The sequence below is a fragment of the Polypterus senegalus genome, chromosome 15 (genome assembly GCF_016835505.1).
Source record: "Polypterus senegalus isolate Bchr_013 chromosome 15, ASM1683550v1, whole genome shotgun sequence".
In the NCBI taxonomy this organism is placed as follows: domain Eukaryota; kingdom Metazoa; phylum Chordata; class Cladistia; order Polypteriformes; family Polypteridae; genus Polypterus; species Polypterus senegalus.
Window position 1 is genome coordinate 35,686,074 of NC_053168.1, and position 25,467 is coordinate 35,711,540.

General features: G+C 38.3%; 1 protein-coding gene across 1 annotated transcript in view; it reads right to left on the bottom strand.

Annotated features, from left to right (window-relative positions):
• gabbr2 (gamma-aminobutyric acid (GABA) B receptor, 2) overlaps nt 1-25,467 on the bottom strand; it is an 899,531-nt gene that overhangs the window by 258,909 nt on the left and 615,155 nt on the right. The window contains exon 7 of the mRNA XM_039736684.1: nt 17,801-18,043. Within this exon, the coding sequence (XP_039592618.1) occupies nt 17,801-18,043 (243 nt within the window). The remainder of the gene's footprint in view (nt 1-17,800; nt 18,044-25,467) is intronic.

Below are 25,467 nucleotides of genomic sequence, written 5' to 3' on the forward strand. Positions count from 1 at the left end.
TGTCCGGCCCGGAAGTGCGAAGCTACACTACAGCATGAAGCTCAGAAAGCCAGCAAGGTGGCCCCAAGTTAACAAGTCAGAAGAAGAAAGTGACTCTGTTGCCAAAGCAAAACCGCCGAGAAAAGAGAGAAACTCTTATGCAAGCAAGACAAGCACATCGGCAAAATGTTATCCCTTTAACTTTTCCTCCTGCTACTAATACACAAGCGAGGTGAACACATCGGCAAAATTAAACCTAGGAGAGAGATTCGCAGAGTAGTTCCTTTCAATTACCTGATATCTCTACATTTCACTTTTTTTTCTGATGATTTCAATAGTTTCTAGGACCCCAGGCTTTTTAAAGCATGGGCTTAAACAGCTATGTATATAGTCATTTGCATGTGGATGGGAGGCAGCTTAAGGGCTCTGGTGATGGTTATTACCCACCGACTCGGGGGTTGGTGCTGTGTTTTAATGCCTTCTCTCTATCTCCCTCTGCAGAACAGAAGATTGACGGCTGTTCCACCACTGACATCATCCGCCCGCCTTCCTGGACCCATCCCTTCCTTCCTGGAACCCATATGACTGAAAGTTCAGCCATTCTGAATTAGTTCTCTTTCATGTCTGAAGAAATACATCTGTAACTTGTTGGCATGTATTTTGTGCTTATAACTTTTATAATTATATGGGGTTATCAAAGTGGTGCTCCAACTCTTGGACATTGTTTTGTCTCCTCTTTACTATATATACATAATATATGTATAATGTGTAACTCATGTTAGGCAAAACTATGCTACTAGACTCTGTCAAGCCCAAAAGAACAAAAGAAAACTGGATTACAAGGAACCTTCAGATACCGACCTGGCATTCTTTTGGAAGCACTGTGTGAAATGTAAATAGAGAGAAGCCTAGCAAGGACAGAAAGCATCTGAGCTCAATTGCAGTGCTGGGGCTGAAACAAAAAAGTGAGCTGTCAAAGCTGTGCTAGCATGCTGCTGAAATAATATCTCAAGATGTGCTAAATTTGTTATCCATTTCTAAAATGTTGTTTAACTTGAAATGCAAAATCTTAGGCACTCACATTTTTGACATATGACTGCACATATACCGAGTACGTGTTTTGTTTTGCTTTTCTTAAATGGTGATATCTCAAAGATTAGATTTCTGCAGATTGAAGTTAAAAGATTGGACACATAAAACAGCCTTTTAACACGTGCCAGTGAAAATGGCTTATTCACTAAATAAAGATTAAAGGAGGGACACCTTATCAGTAGAAATATAAATGAATGGTAAAATGGTAGATTGTACAGTAGGAAGGTATTCAGTCTCAATTGTCCCTCCTTTTAAGAATTGTTAATAAATGTCAAAGAAGTGCATTCACCCCATTAGTGTGATATTGCCAAAGGCAGCAGATAACAATTACTGGATATGAAAGAGGAAGTGGAAGAAAGTAAGAGCTCAAGTCAAAGAGAAAAATATGATGCCTGAGAGATCAGAGGTTTTCAAACAGTCTAATTGAGAAGTAAAGATTTAATCATCATAAAGTCTGATTAACCTCTCTACTGCAGGAGAAACAACATGAAGTTAAGGAGACTAACATCCTCTAACCAATAAGAAAAATCCATTGTTTACTGTTTTTAAATTTTTCTCTTCTCTTTCGGCTGCTCCCATTAGGGGTTACCACAGCGGACTGTTTTGTTCCATATCTTTCTGTCCTCTACATCTTGTTCTGTTACACCCATCACCTGCATGTCCTCTCTCACCACATCCATAAACCTTCTTTTAGGCCTTCCTCTTTTCCTCTTCCCTGGCAGATCTATCCTTAACATCCTTTTCCCAATATACCCAGCATCTCTCCACTGCACATGTCCAAACCAACGCAATCTCGCCTCTCTGACTTTGTCTTCCAACCGTCCAACCTGAGCTGACCCTCTACTGAACTTGTTTCTAATCCTATCCATCCTCGTCACACTCAATGCAAATCTTAGCATCTTTAACTCTGCCACCTCCAGCTCTGTCTCCTGCTTTCTGGTCAGTGCCACAGTCACCATCCCATATAACATAGCTGGTCTCACTACTGTCCTGTAGACCTTCCCTTTCACTCTTGCTGATATCTGTCTATCACAAATCACTCCTGATACTCTTCTCCACCCATTCCACCCTGCCTGCACTCCCTTTTTCACTTCTCTTCCACAATCCCCATTACTCTGTACTGTCGATCCCAAGTAATTAAACTCATCCACCTTCGCCAACTCTACTCCTTTCATCCTCACCATTCCTCTGATCTCCCTCTCATTCACACACATGTATTCTGTCTTGTTCCTACTGACCTTCATTCCTTTCCTCTCTAGAGCATATCTCCACCTCTTCAGTGTCTCCTCAGCCTGCTCCCTACTATCGCTACAGATCACAATGTCATCAGCAAACATCATAGTCCACGGGGACTCCTGTCTAATCTCGTCTGTCAACCTGTCCATCACCATTGCAAATAAGAAAGGGCTCAGAGCCGATCCCTGATGTAATTCCGCCTCCAACTTGAATACATCTGTCACTCCTACCACAGACCTCACCACTGTCACACTTCCTTCGTACATATTCTGTACAACTCTTACGTACTTCTCTTTCCATGACACAACCATTTTAAATTATTGTGACTGTCATTGCCTTAATATACTGCAGCAGCTATGGTACAAGTCTGCTGATCCATCCATTTTTTAATCTGCTAGTCTAGTTCATGGTCAGATGGATTTGGAACCTACACAAGCAACACCAGGCAGAATGTGGGAATGAACCCTGCAAAAGTGCCATGCACACTCTCACTCATACCAGCACAATGTAAAGTTTCAATTAAACTAAACCAAACACCTCTGCAATATGGGAGGAAAACTTTAGTATAAAGAAAAAAAACCCTCAGATACACATTGCTGGAAAAAGTAACTGAATAATAAACTTTGCGATTTAAAGTTATACTCCTCTCAAACAAAAAAGAACGGAAAACATAAAAATGCATCCCATGAATGTAACTGAAAATCATATGCTGAATGATTTTCAGCTTATGGGCTATACATAAATTACTCAAGATGATAATTTACACATTAGAAAAAATAGTAAATGTCAATCTTAATAAAAGAATACATTTCTGTGTGCCTGTCTGTGTGTTCATCCTGTTGCTATGTCTATGCCATTCCAATAGATGGTGCATCACAAACAACACTGCTTTTATCAAACCCATACCAAATGGCATATAACAGAGACACATGAATTGCATCGATTACTTTAATTTTAACCTGTCTTAATTGAATAGCACAACTAGTTTCCCGGTAAAGCACCATTTCACTAAAGTTTGAACTCAAAAGACTAAATCAAAATGTTAATGTAAAGCAATTAACATTGCCAGTTCAAATAGCCTGAACAGCAATTTATTCCTCTACTTGAGTTCATAGAGTATGGCGTTTCCACACCCATCATTTGTTTGAGCAGATTTTTTTGGGGATATCTTGTTTCTTCTTACCGTCCAAAGACATGTAAAATGTTGACTGGTAAATCTAAATTGGCCTAGTGTGAGCAAGAGTATGTATTACGGATTACTATTCTGTGAATATATACAGTAAATACAGTGAAATATGGGATAGCTTATAAGGCAATTGTTTTTTTTTGCAGAGGTGGAGCAGGATGGTACCATTTTTATGACAATTCCTTAATATTAGTTTGCCGCGGTCTAGAAATGGGATCCCGTGTTTGCAGTTGTCTGGGCTATAGCTCAGGGGAAGGAGGAAAAAATGAAAAGTGTTTACTTTCACTTAAGGCAGAAGCGCAGTCAGCGTCTCAAAGGCTGGCATAGCTATGCGCGCGCGCGCCGGCTGCCCGACTTTTATAGTATTTTTGCATTGCAGGAATCGCCACTTTTTGCAGACACGTTCACGTGATCAAAAGTCTCCGCGCTCTTTAGAGGTCTTGCTTGTTCTCTGCGTACTGCGTTCATAGTTAGTTCACGTGAGCTACTCGGAGTACATGCATCGAAGCTTCTGAGCTGTGCCTGTGTTATCTCGTGCGATCTCGCGATGTCCACGGCTTTATTTAATGTTAGCACTTAAAAGTTTCTCTCGCAGTTTCACTGAGTTTGTGTCAAACACCGCCCTGACCATCTCATCTTCACCTGAATATTTAGTGGCAGAGTGTTTCTATTGGATTGCCGCTGAGGGACGGCCTTATATGGGCAGGCACTCAATTACGTGGGAGGCGTGATGATGCGAGACGCAAGACGCAACTCTGCCTCCCACGGCCATCGAGCTGCCGTCTATTACAGTATATGGACGAAAAAAAAATAGGTTCCATTTATGACCATTACGCGTAGAATTTCAAAATGAAACCTGCCCGACTTTTGTAAGTAAGCTGTAAGGAATGAGCCTGTCAAATTTCAGCCTTCTACCTACACAGGAAGTTGGAGAATTAGTGATAAGTGAGTGAGTGAGTGAGTGAGTGAGTGAGTGAGTCAGTCAGTCAGTCAGTCAGTCAGTCAGTCAGTGAGGGCTTTGCCTTTTATTAGTATAGATTTACATTAGCTGTAATTTTGAGAATAAAGTACTTTTTATTGGCAATTTATTTTAGTAAGGTAGCACATCTTTTGGAAGGGCCAGGCCCCCAGCCATGCCTTAAACACTGCCCATGTTGGAAGTGACGATCCTGTAGTATGGCATTCTGGCAGTCCGCCTAGTTCTTACCTTAAAGATCTATATGGAAGGAAGAAAAAAAAAACAAAAAAAGCTTCTTTGTCCGATTTCTGAGAACAAGGAAAACAAAATTATAGATATGCTATAAAAAGTCTAACTTGGCAATGCTGAACATTAAAAAATATATATTTTTTTTAAATGTAATGGTAAAATATTTTAAGACATTTTTGAAAATCCATCCATCCAGTATCCAACCCGCTAACTACAGGGTCACGATGGTCTGCTGGAGCCAATCTCAGCCAACACATGGCACAAGGCAGGAAATAAATCTCGAGCAGGGTGCCAGCCTACCACAGGACACACACACACACCCACACACCAAGCACTCACTAGGGACAATTTAGGATCGCCAGTGCACCTAACCTGCATGTCTTTGGACTATGGGAGGAAACTGGAGAATCCGGAGGAAACCCACGCAGACATGGGGAGAACATGCAAACTCCACGCAGGAAGGACCTGGGAAGCGAACCCAGGTCTCCTAACTGCGAGGCAGCACTACGCCACCGTGCCACCCATTTTTGAAAATCAAAAATATAAATTGTTAAAAATGCAAGAAAAGTTATACAACGATTTTGAAGGAAATGGCTCTAAATGGGGAGGAGGTGCTGGACTGAGCTGTATGGTTAGGCACATCAACCCCATAGAGACATGGGAAGAAGAGGGAGAACACTAGAAAAACCTCCCATATTTTAGCAATGCAGATCTTTTCCTTTGCTTGAACTAAAGCTGCACTAATCATTAATTTGATATATTACTGTTAAAGATCTGCTTTAATGCCAGCAACTTTCTTTAGTCTTGCAGGAATGCTTAATGGTAACATTATTTAATAACCTGTAGCAATATGCCATTTGTGAACTTAAATCGTTACAATGAAGGATTTTGCCGAGATTCAGTTCCCTTACTCATTTAATTCACTTTTTCATGTGTTACAATTTCTCAGACATATACGACATATATTAAATATAAATGGACTTAATTGTAGAGGATTCTGAACAACATCTCAGAATTCTCTTAAAATGGTAATCTGATTGATCACCGTAAAATGAAGCACCTGTGTTAATTTCACCAAGATGAATTGAATCAAATTCCTTAAAAACATATTATAGCTCAATGAAATGATACGTTTTCTTAAATTTACACTTCATCATTTTTATATTTAAACAAGATCCATAATTGTAAACAGAATTGGATGAAATTACTGTACTGTACTGACATTTCTTATTCAGTGCCCATAAAAAGTATTCACCAAACCCCCCAACCTGAGGTTTTCACAACATTGGATTACAGTGGATGTAATAAGGCTTTTTTGTCACTGAGCAATGAAAAGGCCTATTAAATGACATAATATTTAAATTGATCTAAACTTATTACAATTATTTGAACACCCTCACTATTTAATGGTCATCTTGCCAGTTGGACCCGTGAACTCCTGGAGTCCGTATACTAATTTAAAAATATTTTCAAACGCTGCATTGGTCCTCTTCCTTGGTGAGCATTGCACTTCAAATCAAAGGTCTTTCATTTTTCCAATATTTGAAAATATTCTGTTCATTCAAAGGGATAAGTAAGCTTAGGGGGCACTGAATAGAATTTGAGCTCTGACTGTATTCATTGAAATTTACATTGTGAGGGAGTGCCTGTCTGACGAGATATGTGAAGCTCTACAGAATAAGGGTAGACCCAAACTGTCATAGACAGAGTGGTCTCGTAGAGTCAGACTTGATTCTCAGAACAACTGGGACAACTCTCTAAAATCTTGATAGTGGATATCAGCAAAATCCTCTACTGAAAAGGTACGTTCACAGGGTTTCTTCTGAACACCTGCCCTCTATTTCCTGCAGTTCATGCACTGTAAATATTCATTATCAACTGAAAACACAAGCAAAGCAACATCTTGATGACTAACACAATTTATAGAATTTGTTAAGGCCACTTTAATTGAAACATTTCAGAACAGATGGCTTCCCAATAACATTAAATTCAGTATTGTGGGCTACATATACTCTAGTATGGCATGTGTGGCATTTATAATTAGTCAGTAATTCTCACATACTTTATTCATTAACACATGCAGTGTGAACTTGAATGCTGTGTGTGGTTCGGCACATTTACTGTTTCAGGTGTATTGACTACAGAATCTCCTGTGGCTTTTCAATATCAACCACTAAAAGATCTCAATTAACGGGAGTTCTTTTTGACTTTGTAACTGAGTGAGATGACACTGTTTAGCTTAAATGCATATTTCAAGGACATAACTTCCAGTTCTTTTAACATTACACTTAGTCGTAGCACCGTGATGGGTTGGCGCCCTGTCCTGGGATTTTCCTGCCATGCTGCTTATGTTTGCTGTCATAGACTCCAACTTCACTGCAGCCCTGCTCAGGCTAAAGCAGGTCTAGAACTTGGACAGACAGATAGGTGAATTATTGTAATTATTGTAAATGTGTGCAATAGAGATCACATATAGTTGGCAGTCGTGCATTGTTCACTTTCACCACTAGTCCAGTGATGTCTTTGAAAGCCAAATTATAATTCAGTTTTCCATAATGGTTTTCTCGTTTGCAACAAGCTATGTTTATTTTTAACATACGTAATGGCTGCACACACAGCGCATATCATGTTATTTATGAGTACCACAGGGTTGCCTTCCAGGCTCACCTAAGGTATGTGGTACCACCCAGGGACAAGAGAGGGCACTGCCATTACAGTTTTGTCTCCTTTTCCCTTGAGGGCAATAGAGCCAGAGAAGCCCTGTCCTTATAAAATGGAGACGTCCCCGAAAGGAGGAGACTTATTTGGACCCAAGAGCCCAACTATAAGGGACAGCTCTGGACTGTTCTACCTAGAAATGCTGCCAAAGGGCGATAAGAGGCTGGCACCATTCTGCACCTGTTAAGTTCCTTTTTGTTTTGTTTAAATTTAAACAAGGTTTGCCCAGTTGCTACCCCAACTATTTGGGGACTTGCTCTGCCTTCTCACTCACCCCCCTACAATATATATGTTACCAGTAATGTGTGAAAAGCAGGTATTTGTATAGAATGCCTATAGAATGTGTGATATTTTTTTTTACTTACGTATATACTTTTCCCAGGCATTGTATATAATACCTAAGCATTATACAGAATGACTTGCCTGTTTGACTTTTGGCATAGCATAGAATGCCAAGGAAATGTTTGAAATTTTAATCGTTTCATACTTTGACGTCCCATTTTCAGCATTCTATAGATTTCCTAGGCATTCTATACAATGTCTAATTTCACACATTGACGGTTAACATATATCTATCTATTATATAAAAAAAAAGAGTCGAGATATGATCATTTTGGAGAGACACTTTGAAGTCCCGTGAGTCTTCTAGCACATCACACCTTACTTACAAACAATTTCTTGGAGACACTTTAACATCCCACGAGACAAGGAAGTGAGACAAAAGTACAGCTGCTGTAAAGGCTTTTAAATGATTGGCACGCAGCACGACGTGTAGATCACACAGCTCGGTAGCAGCTAGCAGATAGCCAGCAGCCGATCTGTCCGCCTCTCCTTAGCGTGCGTTCAGCCCCCCACCTTCACAACATAAGCGGCAGAGACGCAAAGTGGCTAGCGTGAAGCACACCGCCAGGGGTGGGGGTTGTGGGGTGGGTGAGCAAAACTATATATATATAATATATATATCTTAGCATATGACAGATCAAGCCACTGTAAGCCAGTGTAATATACAAAGCAGAGTGGTAAAACCTTACTCGCTGGGTATAATGCTGAGATACACACTTGGCTATTTCTATCACATGTTGCCTGCATTTTGGTATACCGTATGGTAAAATATACTTTTCTGCATTTATATTATAAGTATCAGGACATAATTTGAGATCATCCTAAATTAATTTGTGTGTTTTTTTGAAGTTTTTACTGTTCTTTTATTTTTGTTATTTGAATCTTTTTTATGCTGCTATTGTGCTGCAATTTTCTGTATCTTGCTAGTGTTGATATTTTTAATGTTGCTGGTTTCTAGAAACATTGCTGCCATGTGATTTTATGATGTCATTCCACAGGCATTATAAAAGATGGTAGGATGCTTAATCTAACATCTATACTTTGATTCATATGAAGAACTACCACTAGTGAAAAACAGCTTTGAAACTAGATTGAAGTTTTTTAATTCCAACAGCTTTCTGTTGGAGTTGTCGAAGGTGGATGAGTTTAAATACTTGGTATCAACAGTACAGAGTAATGGGGATTGTGGAAGAGAGGTAAAAAAGAGGGTGCAGGCAAGATGGAATGGGTGGAGAAGAGTGTCGGAAGTAATTTGTGACAGACGGGTATCAGCAAGAGTGAAAAGGAAGGTCTACAGGACGGTAGTAAGACCAGCTATGTTATATGGGTTGGAGACGGTGGCACTGACCAGAAAGCAGAAGACAGGGATGGAGGAGGCAGAGTTAAAGATGCTAAGATTTGCATTGGGCGTGACGAGGATGAACAGGATTAGAAATGAGGACATTACAGGGTCAGCTCATGTTGGATGAGTGGGTGACAAAGTCAGAGAGGTGAGATTGCGTTGGTTTGGACATGTGCAGAGGAGAGATGCTGGGTATATTGGGAGAATGATGCTAAGGATAGAGCTACTAGGCAAGAGAAAAAGAGGAAGGCCTAAGTGAAGGTTTATGGATGTGGTGAGAGAGGACATGAAGGTGGTGGGTATAACAGAGCAAGATGTAGAGGACAGAAAGACATGGAAGAAGATGATCCGCTGAGACAACCCCTAACAGGAGCAGCTGAAAGAAGAAGAAAATTTAAACATACTGAGATCCATAACTACCTTATGACTGGTCTCTTGGATTGCCCTTCAAAAAGCCACTAATTTCCTAACTAAAAACATTACTCCTTTTGTCCTTTAGAACTTTCAAGGTGTTTATAACAATTACAAAGGTGGGAAATGAAGAAAGAGCACACTCTTCATTGGATGCTTTCCCAGTGAGCTTCTAGGCATTTTCTTATGGCTTTCTGAGACTTTTTCCCGTCTTTGTGAATTTTACTTTTGCCGTCCAATTGCACTAAGCTGTGATATTTGGTCTGTTCCTGACTATTCAAATGACAGAAATTAGCTTTGCAGTGTTATGATGGGCAGTTGCTATGGAGAAACAGTTGATAAGTCAGGGCACTAAAATTGTTTAATACTGATTTTTCAATATGTTTGATTAATATAAATGTTTACGATCAATAGTGGACACATTTTGGAAGATATTTAAAGAATGCAATAGAATTTTTTGAAAAATTACACATGAAGATCCCAATGTATGCAGTTCCTCTTTCCATAAACTCATTTTGTTGAAAGTATTTTTGTTGTGTCTTGGCAGGTATAACTGAATTACAAATTTGGGGGATCCCTTTTTGTCAGCTGATATCCTCTTAATATTAAAGTAGGACCTTGAAAAAATGTCCAGTTGAGGTACACTGGTGAAGTTAGAGAAGAGGAACTTTACAGCTGGCAGTATAAGGGGTGTGGAGTGGGGGGGCTTCAGGCCAGAAGCTGCTTCAATGATCGGTGGATGGAATGATTGCTGCTGAGAATTTTTGGGGCTTGGGAAAGCAGGATGTAACCCCAAACCAACAGCCTGTTAGAGATTTCATTATTTATTTATCTATGTTAATAATTTCTAATTTCCTACTGTTTTACTAGATGACAGAAGTGAATGTTAAAGATATTAAACTTTAACAACCAAATGAAGAAGTACGGGTCATTCCTTTGCAAACAACCCCATTCAGCTCACTTCAGGCAGTTTTCTAAATGTTTTGTCATTTATTCAGACACCTCTTTCAAGCAGCCTAGTGACATGCTGCATATTAATGAATCAGGCATTCATATTAAAATCTGTTGTTTGCCAACTACATTTTTAGGTTACTTTTCTCATTATTATTTTGGTTGAAATCTAACAATCATTATTTCAAAAGGGCTCCAAGAATGCATTAACTCAAAGGAAAAGTAAATTTGTTTTTATTTGTTACAGGACATAAGATACCTAAATAATGTGTCAGTGTAAATTTTATTTAACAGCATTTACATTGGTCCTAATTGTGAGAATTCTTCTTGTTCAAAGCGTTCCTTTTGCAGTAACCTTGATGATGAAAAATGAAAAACTTTTATTTTATTTTTTTTATTTACAATATGTAAACCTGCTTCTTGTGATTCTTCAAAGTTAAATTATGTTTCAAAACTGAAATCCTACCAAATTTGATTATTCTTATTTTGTCATTCTATTCATACTAATCCTGGCTGCAGTCATTAAAACTGTAATGCCTTGTTCCCACTTTTATTATGCCTCAACCTAACCTCATCATATTGATGGCTGGATTGGCACTCCAGCCATGGTTAAAAACCTCATACTGTTCCAGTGTGGTGCTGAGGTGTCACCCGCTGCACTCAGGTCCCAATCCAGGTGGTTTGTCATGTGGTGGGTATGGCAATGCGTTATCCCCGCATGCTCCCCAACTAGCCTTATTACACAGGTTGGGTTGGTGAGAGGGCTCTAAGAGATCGGGCTGGACACCTTAGATTGCAGAATAAAGCCCCAAAAGCCCACCCCATGACGCGACTGGACTGGTGGGCTTTTGGAATGATAAGGGTGGGTAGACATTGGCTCACAGGACCTGCAGATGTAAAGAATGCCAAAATAATATATTCTAAGGTGGTACTTGAGCAATAAGCCTCTGCTTATTAAAAATTTAATTCAATTTAACACATATTCTTTCAATAGCTATTATTAATTGTATTTTAATGTATACATCATCAGTTTAAAAACAAATACATAAACATTGAACATGATGTGTAAATATACTGATGTAATTAGAACAATAAGCTGCTACGTCCCCTTCATGTTCCTGGTAATACATTTAATCTATTATATATTTTTTTATTTCTGCCATCATTATCATAATTAAATGTAGCCAAATAGTTCAACATCCTAGTTTTCATTTAACAATTTAATAAACAGCATAAAAAGTTGAGTCGTGCAGCTAAATTAATTTAATTTGTGTTCATTTTTTGCATTTTATATGCATGACAAAATAAGTCTCGTGAAATAATTTGGCAAACAGTCTGGTTTGTAATGTTTAATTCTACTGACAGACATGAATTGTTGAGGGTGCTGCTCTACATCCTGTGTCACCCTTGATTTATTTTCTGGTATTTTTACAGTTCCTAATGGTTCAACAAATATGCCGTTTGCATTGCCAGTAGACTGATATTTGTTTAACCACTTAATAAAACAGAAATACTGCACTATACTATGGAAATACTTCTGCGGCAATCCAAAATAAACTCCAGGGTGAGGTTTAAAAGACCTGCGTTCATCTTGTCAGTGCAACTTATGTACAAAGTTAATGAATATTTTAAATGTCTTTGTCATAGGACATGGGAAAGCAAAGTTAACAATAGTCAGGAGAAAATTAAAAGGGTCTATTTGACTTTTTAATCATTGTTGCCTTTACTAGTTTTAATTGTTCATATTTATGTTTTGGTTAGAAAAATATTTTTAAACGATTATAACATTTGAATGTCTTACAACTACATTTTCTGAGCGCATTATGAGCAATGTATCATTATACATTTTTTGACAATTCACCAATGCATTTTAAATTTAAAATGTCTGCTTAAAGTTATGGGTTAAATGTACCCTTTTGGTGAAAAGGACAGTACCACTGCAAAGATGTAATATTTATTCTACTATATTCACGCAGTACTGAAACTACATTGCCTGGACAGGATTATAGAAAAAGCATAACCAGGCAGCATGAAGTGTATAGGAAATACTTGCTGTGGAAGGGACATAAATCTAATGTGTGGTCAATAGATCTTAATTCAGACCCTCTAAAAGTAATAAAAATGCTTTTCAAACTGAATGTATCTTTGGATTGAGGCAGAGACCCAGTGCAAGCACAGAAAGGATATATACCAGTGTTTCTCAACCAAAGTAGGTTACAGCACCCACTTTTGGATTGTAGGTTTGCATCAGTGTGTTGCAAGTGGCCATTTCACCAAGAGGGTACTCTCTGCAGTGGCTGCCTGTAGGTCGCCAATAAAACTGAAAAGGTCGAACTGGGTTGCAAGAACATGAAAAGCATAACTTTTTATAAAAAGTATATAAGGGTGGCACAGTGGTAGCACTGCTGCCTCACAACAATTAGACTGGAGTTTAAGTCTCTGGTGATCCCTGCCTGGAGTCTTCATATCCTCCTTGTGTATATATGGGATTGCTGTGGTTTGTTGCACAGCTCAAAGACACGTAGCTAAGGTGGATTCTCAATGCCAAATTGGCTCCTGATGTGTGTGTTTTTGTGTTTGTCTTCATTCTGTGATAAGGTGGTGTTCTGTCCATGGATAATTTCTGCTTTGCACCCAATGCTTGCTGGAATAGGCTCCAGCGTCCCTGAAATGCATGGGTTTTAATGATTAATGGATGAATTCAATATACTAAGAAAATACACATTATAACTTTTTCCACAATAACAATAGCAATGACCTAGTAGATGTAAAATTCGATATTAAATGAATTCAAATGTACACAATGAGGGATTAAATGAAGCAATCTTATCACTAGGAAATCATGCATCAAGAGCACCACATTTTGGTAGTTTTTGTTAGCCAAGCATATAATACAGTAGGTTGCACATTAAATACTGTGGGTAGAGATCATTCCACACATTTTTCATGGCTGCATCTGTTTGCTTCATGCAGAGAATTCCCTAAAGCAGATTTGAAAATGAGACCCAAATGTTGGCTTCCCTCTTTATCTAACTCATGATGTCAGTTTTGATGTCACTACACTGGTTACCTCTGTCATTCAAAATTGACTTTAAAATACTGCTTATGGTTTATGAAGCCTTAAATAATCTCACTCCATCTTATATATCAGAATGTCTGACACCTTATATTCCAAATTGTAACCTTAGATCCTCAAATGAGTGTCTGCTTAGAATTCCAAGAACTAAACTTAAAAGAAGTGGTGAGGCGGCCTTCTGCTGTTACGCACCTAAAATCTGGAATAGCCTGCCAATAGGAATTCGCCAGGCTAATACAGTGGAGCATTTTAAAAAAACTGCTAAAAACTCATATCTTTAACATGGCTTTCTCTCAACTTCATTTTAGTTTAATCCTGATGCTCTGTATATTCAATTAATTTCCATAACTATTCATGGTGGCTCTAAAATCCGTACTAACCCCTACTCTCTCTTCTGTTTCTTGTCCCGGTTTTCTGTGGTGGCGACCTGCGCCACCACCACCTAATCAAACCACCTACAACTAAACACCAGCAAAACCAAAGAGCTGGTGGTGGATTTTAGAAGGACCAGGCCCCTCATGGACCCCGTGATCATCAGAGGTGACTGTGCAGAGGGTGCAGACCTATAAATACCTGGGAGTGCAGCTGGATGATAAATTTGACTGGACTGCCAATACTGATGCTCTGTGTAAGAGAGGACAGAGCCAACTATACTTCCTTAGAAGACTGGCGTCCTTCAACATCTGCAATAAGATGCTGCAGATGTTCTATCAGACGGTTGTGGCAAGCGTCCTCTTATATGCGGTGGTGTGCTGGGGAGGCAGCATAAAGAAGAGGGTTGCTTCATGCCTGGACAACTGGTGAGGAAGGCAGGCTCTATTGTAGGCACAGAGCTAGACAGTTTGACATCCGTGGCAGAGCGACGGGTGCTGAGCAGGCTCCTGTCAATAATGGAAAATCCACTGCATCCACTGAACAGTGTCATCTCCAGACAGAGGAGCAGCTTCAGCAACAGACTGCTGTCACCATCCTGCTCCAATGACAAACTAAGGAGATCGTTCCCCCCACCACACTACGCGACTCTTCAATTCTACCCAGGGGGGTAAATGTTAATATTATACAAAATTGTCTGTCTGTTATACCTTCATTGTTATCACTCTTTAATTTAATATCGTTCTTTATCAGTATGCTGCTGCTGGAGTATGTGAATTTCCCCTTGGGATTAATAAAGTATCTATCTATCTATTTGCTACATTATTTGTATGAAAATGTGCTATATAAATAAATGTTGTTGTTGTAATTCATGATTAAAATGATTAATGTCACAAACTGTGTCAAATCCAATAATTAATGCCAGTTTATCTATCCTCAGTATCATTAAAATCATATTTATTTTGCCATATACACATGTGTACAGTGGTATGTACAGTACATTTCATAAAAGCCTATATATTATATAAATACAATACAAGTTCAGATAGATTAACATTAATACATTACACTAAAACTTGTAGTAAAGACAGGAGATGTTCTATTCTAGCATAGATCATGCCAGAGAATGACATTTGACTCTAATGAAGATATATTGTGGTATTTATTAATATTACTGTGTATTGCATGAGGCAGCGGTAAGTCCATTAAATAGGAAGCCATATGTGACTGCACAGATGGTAACCTACCTCAGTAAATGGGGGCCCCATCCCCCTGGGTTCAATTAAAGGCAGAAAGAGACTATGAGCATAAACAAATAAAGAAATAATTAACAAGTAAGAGAGAACTAATAAAGCACAAGTAAAGTAATTAACAAAAGGGTCAAATTCAGTAAAAAAAGCAATACAATGTACACAAATAATGAACAAAACTAATACAATGGACAAATCACCAGCAGGATACTGAAAAAAACAAACTAATGTAAAAATGTCCTTAGCTAGAGCTACATTTATAAGCCATATTCTTTTGATTCTTTTTGTAAGTAATTCCAAAACTTGGATGCTGAGTATTGTGTGGCACTATCTGTTACAACAGAGGGAAGTGCTATCACATAGTAACAAGTCACATAATGACAACCACCCTAGCAACCCAACAACAAAGTTGTGCCAGCCTTGGGTGGTGACACAAAAAAGATGCCAGTCACTGAAAAAACACAAGCTTCGGAAAACTTTGAAACAATTAAATAAAAGTACATGTTATTTTTCTCTTACTAACAGAGACAAAGTTTCTTTTGTACAAGTAACAATGTCCGTAAACATCAGCTGTCACACTATCTACAAAATTAACTTTATCATGGTAATGCATTGGACATTGCGCCACATATATTTACAGTAATTGCTACACTCACATTTCCAACCTATAGTGATAGTTCAAAGCTTACCTTATTGTGACTCTAATCATAGTAGCAATTCATCAACTTCTGTATACTGTTGTAACTTTGACATTAGCAACAAAACTTTCTCCCACTTGTGAAGATATTCATTTACATTGATTACAACACATAAGGTAAAGATATCATGACAAATTGGAATAAGCAAAACAAAAAAGAAATCACAAGCAAAACACAAGACTTCATTTCTTCTAGAAAACTTAACAAGAGTCATAAAACTGATTAAGCATTTCTCATGGGCAATGTGAAAGTGGCAGGTCATTGCTACCTTAACAAGCGATGTTCATTCATTCATTTTTCACCACTTATCCGAGATGGACTCACAGGAAAAATGGACTTGGCAAAGAGGCCCATACTTCCCTTTCCCCAGCCACACTTGCTAACTCATCCTGTGGGATCCTAAGGTGGTACCTGGGAGATATAATGCTTCTAAGCGAGCCCTGGTTGTTCCCCAGGACATTCTCCCATCTGGTTGTGCCCAGAAAAACTACAACAGAAAGGCATCTGTATCAGATGCCTGAACCACCTCAATTTGCTCTTCTCGATGCAGAGGGTCAGCAGCTCCACTCCAATCCTCTCCCAGATGCCTGTGCGTCTCACCCATGTCTAAGGGAGAGCCCAGCCACACTGCAGTGAAAGTTAATTTTAACTGCAGTTAGCACAAGCAATATGCTAATTATTTATTTGAAGGATTAGAATCTAAGGTTGATATTACATTATATTATAATACTACCAGTAATGGCGCACTGCATGATAACACGCGGTGAATAAACTTGACTTGAGTATTCATTGTTTTCATCCTGTTTCTCTGTACGTTTAGCATTCATTTGCTCAGAGGTTGATGCACTTGCTGCTTCCTGAGCAGCTCTTCTTTTCTCCATCCTAGCAGCCCGATTCTTCTTTTCTTTTGTCAGCATCTTTTCACATTAAAACTGATTAAGTCAGTGTTTGTGTTGCAATTACTTAGTATGTTTTGTTTAATTTTGCACTTAAGCTGGCACTTAAGTCTTCAATCTGCCTCAAGAATGATTTAAGATATGAAGAGGAAGGGGAAGGTGGTAGGGATGAGAACAGTGCCCATACACATGCGCCGCACAGCTGCACTGCTGGCCGCTGCTGAGAGTTGATTCTTCAATAAAATAAAATAAAATAAAAATACAAAGAGAAATAACCTTGGAGGTCAATCATCACTCTGCACTGTGCCAGAACAGTCATGCACAAGTATAAATAACAGTTCAGTCTAATTCAGCTATTATTTTAACTTAAAAAACACAATAAAGTAAGAGTGAGGCTGCCAAGTTGTTAAAAATGTGTAGTTTTGTGTATTAAGCAGTGCAGTATTCTCAGTCTGAGCTCTAAGAGTACATATTTATAAAGCTTATTTTGCAAATTCATTACAATGATAATAACCAAAAAAGTAAAAACATATTACTGCTACTTTGTTGCTTTCAAGATCTAAATCCAAGATGTTAATATTATATGATATGCAATTAAGTCACTATGTAGTTCTTGCTACATTCACAAAGAGAAGTTAAAGAAGCAGTGTTTTCACTCTTTTATTACTGAAATTCACATTACCAACAACATTAAACTTACCTGTTCGTTCAAAATTAAAATTGCACTTCATTCTTTGCTACCTGACAGCTTCTATCTATCTATCTATCTATCTATCTATCTATCTATCTATCTATCTATCTATCTATCTATCTATCTATCTATCTATCTATCTATCTATCTATCTAATTTCAGTGTTTAAGCACGGTATTTCATATTTTACAACTTGTTTGGCCCTTAATTCATTTAATTCCTTTGGCCCTAAATTCGTTTAAATTTTGATTGTACTTATTGTCATAATAATACCGAATAGCATTTGTATTTAAAGGCTAGCTACCTGATGATTATTAAAGGTAAGCTTCACTTCAAAGTGACAATGGACTTACTGTTACTCCAAGAAAGTTGGTTTCATTCATGACATCCAACATTATTCTTCCAAGCTCCTTATTGGTATAATTGAAGTCTTGTATCTTTCGATGTCCTCCTCTCTGTTTCAAAATTTCCATAACCCGAGTCAATGTTTTGGCAATCACCCAAATTCCATCATAGGCAAACCCATGGAATTTACTTGATTCCAGCCCTTTCTCTTTCCGCAGTCTGTTATATTCCATTTCATATTCGTGTGGAGTCTAATACAAAATAAAAGCAAATGAGGCAGATTTATTTTCACATATTCAAAAAAAAAAATACCAGCATAATTTGTGTGTTAATACGGTACTATTACTATTTCATTACATTTATAGTTCACAACAGAATTAATTTTCCCATCTTAAAAGTACATATAAAACACATTCTATTTCAGGCTGAAATTTCACATATTTTTCATGTCATACACACACGTGGGTTAACATGTTCATAAGATTTATGAAGGTTTACTATCAGTTTTTATGCATAGAATATCAGTTTACATAAATACAATATGGACTATATTGGTTTGAGTGTGTATTAATAGTTTATGCATGACCTGCAATTGCATATTTTTGTTCACATCAATTTCAAAGTCAGTAAGTCATTTTTACCATTAATTGTGTTCATAGGAATTAATTACTTACGAAATGTTTGAAAACACTTCTGCCTCCTGACTCACTGGTATGAGAAACCCCCATATATGATACACCATTTGACTTGTCTTGATGTCTAGTTATGCTCACTTTTTGGTGTTCCCTACTATTTTTGGCCCTTTATATCCAAAAACCCTCATTTGTAGGACATTGGACCATATTTTGTGCTAAAAATTACTCCCTTATGATAAAGAGTAAACTAATAGGTGTCTTCAGCAAAAATGATCAGAAGGGCTTGAAGTTGTGCACACCACATTAACATTTCTAGTGATTCACCGCCTAATGGATATGAAGGGGTCAATGGGAATGGGTGGGGTCCCTCTTGGTGATTTTGGCGAACATACGCTTCGTGGTTACAAATAAAAGTGTGCCGAGATGGTAGGTTCACTCCTGTCAAAGACATGCATGTTTCTGTGACCCTTAACTCGCCCTCTGTGAATGAGTGTAGGTGTGTGTGTGTGTGTTTGTCCTACAACGGACTGGTGCCCCATTATTTATAGTCACTTTTCACCCCAATACTACTTCTTCAAGTGCAACTGGAGTGCTATGTTTAGGATATTTTATGCTAATAGTGACACTCTTTCAAGCACAACACTAACCTTCTCTGAGAAACCACACACTCTGAATAGTTAATTTGCATACATGTGTAACCTTTCCTGCCTGACTCCGGACCGTGGTCGGGGTGACGTGGGGGAGCTTCTCCTTCCTCGCGTCCAGTGGTGTGAAGCTCCAGAGCCAGAGCAACGTGCTCTGGGGTAAAACCCTGTCCCTGAGTTCCCTTGTCCTAATTTACAGCAGGGAGTAACACACAAGGCTTGAATGCTCCAAAGTTAACTTTATTAAATACTTATTAGGCGCTTGTTTCAGCTTATCAGAGACCATCACAAGGAGAGCCCCACCACACCTTATATATATCTATATAAAAAAAAATTCCACCCCTTAAACACCGACAACTCCACACACATCTCACATTCAGCATGATTCAGATGTCAGGCTGCTGTTTTAAACTCTGATCCCAACACATGCAAAACAGTGTTTCCACTCCACTCCACCCTTTCCTTCGCCATGACTAGCAGATCTACAACCCCAATTCCAAAACGCTGTGTAAAAATGTAGATAAAAACAGACTGCAACCCATATTTTGTTTACAATAGACCATAGAAAACATTTTGAATATTTAAACTAAGAAAATGCACCATTTAAAAAAAAGAATAAGGTCATTTTGAATTTCATGGCAGAAACATGTTTACCACTGTATGCCAAATGTTTTCAAATAGTGAAAAGTCTGGAGTGTAGGCAGGCCAGTTGAGCACTCAGACTCTTCTACTACAAAGCTGTTCTAATAGATGCAGTAAGTGTTTTAGTGTTGCCTTACCGAAATATACAAGGCCTTCCCTGAAAAAGACATTGTCTGGATTGGCAAACTTGTTGCTCTAAAACCTGCATATACCTTTCAGTCTTGATGCTGCCTTTCCAGATGTGCAAGCTGCCAATTCCATAGGCACTAATGCACCCCCATTCCATCAGAGATGCAGGCTTTTGAACTGTGCGTTGATAACAAAGCCAGATGGTCCCTCTCATCTCTAGTCTGGAGGATGCGCCATCCATGTTTTCCAAAGAGAATTTCATATTTCAAATCATTTGACCACAGAACAATTTTTCACTTTGCCTCAGTCCATTTTAAATGAGCTTTGGCCCAGAGAAGACGGTGGTGTTTCTGAATCATGTTCACATGTGGCTTCTTCCTTGCATGATAGAGCTTTTAATCTGTACTTGCGGATGACACGGCAAACTGTGTTCACAGACAGTGATTTCTGGAAGTGTTCCTGAAAACACACTCATTTCCATGACAGAATCAGGCCTGTTTTTAATGCAGTGCTGCCTGAGGACCCAAAAATCATGGGCATCCAATATTGATTTTTTGGCCTTGTCCCTTGTTCACAGATATTTCTCCAGATTCTTGGAATCTTCTGATGATATTATGTACTGTAGATGTTGAAATATTCAAAGTCTTTGCAATTTTTCGTTGAAGAACATTATTCTGAAATTGTTCCACAATTTGTAAATGTGCCATTTTGCAGATTGGTGAATCTCTGCCCATTCTTACTTCTAATAGACTCTGCCTTTGTAAGATGCTCTTTTTATGCCCAGTCATGTTACGGACCTGTTGCCAATTAATCTAATTAGATGCAAAATGTTCTTCTGGTTGTTTCTTTTTAGTACCACTATCTTTTCCAGTTTTTTGTTTCCTCGTCCCAAATTTGTTTAGACGTGTTGCTGCCATAAAATTCAAAATGAGTTAATATTTTTCATGAAATAGTAAAATGTCCCACTTTCAATATTTGAAATGTTTTCTGTGTTCTGTTGCAAATAAAATATGGGCTTATGAGATCTGCAAATCATTGCATTCTGTTTTTATTTACATTTTACACAGTGTTCCAACATTTTTTGGAATTGGGGTTGTACTAATTGGTCACACCTTTTGGGGCAACTTTAGAGTAGCAAGGAGAGCAACTTCAATCAAGATGCTGGGTTACATAAAGCTGTAGAAGGAGGTGAATGTAACTACTGTGTATCTAGTCATCATCCTTATTGCTCTCTCCCTACCAGTAAAGTAACATAACAGACCATGTTCAAAGAGCCAGTTTCCATTACCAAGATATGTTCTGGATATACTTTCCAGCCAATGGGAATTCCATCCAACCAAAACCACACATTAGCTCTTTATTACTTATCAGGATCATATAATATCTAAATATCAATATAGACCTGGCTCTGGTGTAATTCCAAGTATCCCTTTCCTTGACAAGATTCTCTTGGTTTTTGTATGATTCATGATGGGAAATAATTAGGATTCTTTTTAGGCTGGGATGATTTTGGACAAATAATGCTAACAAAGGGTTCAGGCCCAGTTCTGCCAGTTGTGCAGGCTCTCAGCGGGGCTCGTCTTTTCCCGTCGAATGTCGGTAACTTGCTTCAAAGAAAAACGGGCAAGTCACTACACGTGAATTGTGGCAGCTCAAGTACTCAGCACATCAATCAAAAGTTTTTGTAGTGTTAATCGGAATTTTACTGATGAATTAAGTAAACTTGTCGCCGATTCGTTAAATGCGTAAGTCAAGTTTTCTTCTAACTACAAAGAAATTCTCTTTAATTTTTTTTTTTGACATTTAGGAAATTGCGAGAATTTTAAATTTTAAATACAATGGTTTAGAAAATGAGTGAAGGTATTATAGGGTGAGGGGGCAGCTGAAATTAAGTGGCACGATGGCGGCTTCGCCTCTACTGTAGAACTGGGCCTGTTTGGGTTCCTGACAATATAGCTCGAAGGACCCCTGTGAGAAACAGGTTCAGAATTATTATAATTTTTTCATGTATTTGTTTACTTATAAAAACCTGTTTTTGATGTCTCTGTGGCAGTGTACTTTAAACCACAAAAGTGACCATTCATCCTCCTGGTCTTTGACTTACTGGGTGACTCTGATTTCCCTTAACCTACTTGCTTTTTACATGTTAAAAACGTACTGCACATTGTTTTAAAACAATTATACAGTGGATCTGTACTTACCGAGTGTCTTGGGATGATGTTATATAAAATTAAGATTATCTTTGGTTTCAAAGAAACTCGCTATTTTATCAAGGAATTGAGAACATAGTCTGTTACTCCTTTGTTTACAGTGACAAGTTCATCTGACCTAGTTATTATAGAAAATCCAAAGATGTCTAGCTTGCAAAAATAGAAGTGAAGTACATAACCCATTAATTAGTTTTGAATAGTATCAGATAAAGCTTAATCCCAAAGGTTTACTGTAAGTGTTGGGTGATTATAAATGTGGTTTTAATTTTCAACAGTTACAAGAGAACAGATTGGAAGCAGCATACTTGGTAGATCAATCGTAAAAATATAGAATGACTAAACACTAAGAAGAAATATCTAACACTTCTTAGATAGAGCGCTCATTAGAAAGTGAAACACAGCTATAATTCGCCTTTGTACATTTTATCTGTATTTTTGTTTGTTTTAAATAATTCTAATAGAACAATTTAAATTATGCAGTATTTTAAAGAATTTCTCCAAGGTATCCTAATGTGCAGCATATGCCTGATCTCTAGGCCAATAACTGTTAGTTTCTAAAAATGTGTCTTATCAGCTGACATAATCAGATCAAATCTTTATTTTTATGAAGTAGAACAAAAGGGATTAGTGTAAAATGATGTAAATTATTTTGAAAATTGAACAATAAATTAAAAGTCCATGACAGGGTAAGAACACACCAGAGCACTTAAGGGAAGAGAAAACCAACACCGATAATTGGAGAGGAGCTCTACATGCCAGAGAACAGTGTGATGCATACAGTGTGCGGATGTCACTTAAAAAAAGAGATCCTTAAATTCTACCAGGATGAGTGAGAAAAACAGTTAAGACTTTGAGGGAGCCAACAGTGTTCTCCGAGATGTGCTCCCCGATGCCATGAGGTCAGTAACCTAGGAGGAGAGAGATTTGTGTGTGTTTTTTTTTTCTTTATGTAAGGTACTAGGAACAGTTTTGTCCAACGGTAAGTAGATTATCATTGCACAGTAAAAGAACAGAAGTTGTTTAAGATATCTGGGCCTGAAAAGTGATTCTAATGTAAATGAAACCTGGTCACATTCTGCCATCAGTGTAAGGAAAGGATTTGCTTGCAAGGAGATAGGGAAGCTGAAGCATTTAGCAAACAATTTAATAAGCTAACAAATACAATCCCAACTATTATGTTTAGAAGTCTTAATCCTGCAAACTTGTATCTGTGTATACACAATCCGTACAGCTACGTAAGTAGAACTCCAAAATGACTGTCATTCACAAATGATTAAGATTCTATATTTATGGCATCTCATTTACACCAATATTGCGAAACAAGAATCTATGTAAGCAAATCGATAATTAAGAAGAGAGAGTGTATTTTTATGTGACTTATACATTGCCACTACAGGTATGATCACTTGTGAACTTTTTCAGTCATGCCGGTCAGTTTTGAGAATAGACAATGAAATAAAACAGGACAGCGCCAATTTGTGTTTTTCGATGTCTTAAGTGTAAATTAGCCACAGATAGGACATAATAACTTAGCTAAAATTCAGTAATGATTTTTTAAAAAATGGTACCGAACAATCTGAGTTACTGCTGGAATCTGGGGAAGTGAAAAACTCACCCATATTCACAAACAGAGCAAACTATTTGTGTAGTCAAGTCTGGTGGGACAGGCTCTTACTGTGTTTCTCCTTTGTTTTATCCCTGAAAAGTACTTTAATTATAATGTTTCCAAGCTCTTTAATAGTACAATATTAGATGTAGTAAACTAATGGTGAGGGCTACAAGTCAAGGTGATGACATTAAAGTTAGTAGAAGGAAGATTAAAATATCAGATTTAGCTTACACTTTTAGAAAATCGCGTAACAGTCTACCAGTTTTCTGCAAAAAATATACTTTATATTGTAGCATTAGATTATTTGAAATTCATGTAAATTACATATTTTTGTCAGAAAGCTAAGTTTTGTTGTACACTTGTTTTACACTTTAATTATTTATACTGTATCCAGGGCTGTCTTAACACATTTGCCTGGGTGCCCCATGAGTATAGGACCCCCATGCAAATCTATGTATGCTGTGACTAGTGTGGACGAAAACTCAGACCCGACAGCAGGTGCGGTTATAAAGCAGCTTTATTTTTAGAGTCACGGTGAGAAGAGTTTCAGAAAAGCAGACAATCAAATATACATGACAGCGTCAGGGCTCTTCTGATCCCCATCTGTTGGGTGGGGTCCAGTTTTATACCCCAAGAATGTGTGATTTAATATCATTATGAAATGTAACAGTCAACACTTTATTATACAAAATCCTTGAGCCCCTTCAACGCCCCTTATGCAACTTGATTTCTTGGCCCCTTTTGTTATGGCGTTCAGATGTAAGTTAAGGGAAAACGTGATAAGTCAGACTCATGTGTGTTATGCTTAGACCTTGAGTCCTTTGCACAAATATTTTTCTGTTTGCTAAAACAAAGCATGCTATAACATGGTTTTGTAAAGCTTACTTCTCAGACATGAATTAGTACAAGGGAACGAAGAGAACATTTGTCTTCCACACTAGCTGAGTGGTTGTGTAGGTAGGGGGCCCAGTGCACTGCTTTGCCAGGGGGCCTATAATGCTGTTAAGATGGCACTGACTGTATCTTTGTTACAATAATTGTAAGTTGTGCTGGTAGTTATGAGCTAAAAAATTAACTTGAAACTGAATTAACAGCAAAACTCAGGTTTTTAGGAACATAAATTGCTCTTCATTTCTAGCAAAATGTGTGCCATTTGTACAAGAAGAAAGGTGTTTAGTTCCTCTCTGGTGTGGTCACCAGGGGGCACACCAGCTCCCCAAACCCAGCACAAGTCTCTGCAGGACATGCTTTGTTTTGCAGGGGAAACACTTCTCAAGTAGCGTTTCCCAGGAAAGCACAGTTTAGCAAGCACGATAATCAAAGTCCAGAGCACTTTCTTTCTCTTCTTCTCCTCTTTTAACACCTCCACTCCTCCTCCAGCAAGCTTTGTCACCTTACACCCAACTCTTGTGCCCCAAATGAAGGCAGGCATGCTGCTCCTGGGAGTACTCTAGGGTAGCTCATTAGTGAGGACTGGAGGAAGCCCAACAAAGTAGGGTTTTGCAGCTCCCCCTGGCAGCCCCCACGGAACCTAAAAGGGCTGTGTCAAACTCAAACTCCCACGGAGCCCTGTGGGAATCCAAGGCACCACTACAACCTAGTTGGCCTGCCATCTAGTGCTCTGTGTGAGGCAGTGCTTTGTGCACATCTGCTCCCCCAGTATTTCCTTTAAGAAGGTATCCTGGCAAGGTAAGAGCCCCAGCCATCCATCAAACTGGAAACATTTCCATGCATTACTTCCGCATACATCTCCCTCTCATTTAGTACTTTAATAAAGATCCATAGTGGAAGTGTGCACATCCTCAT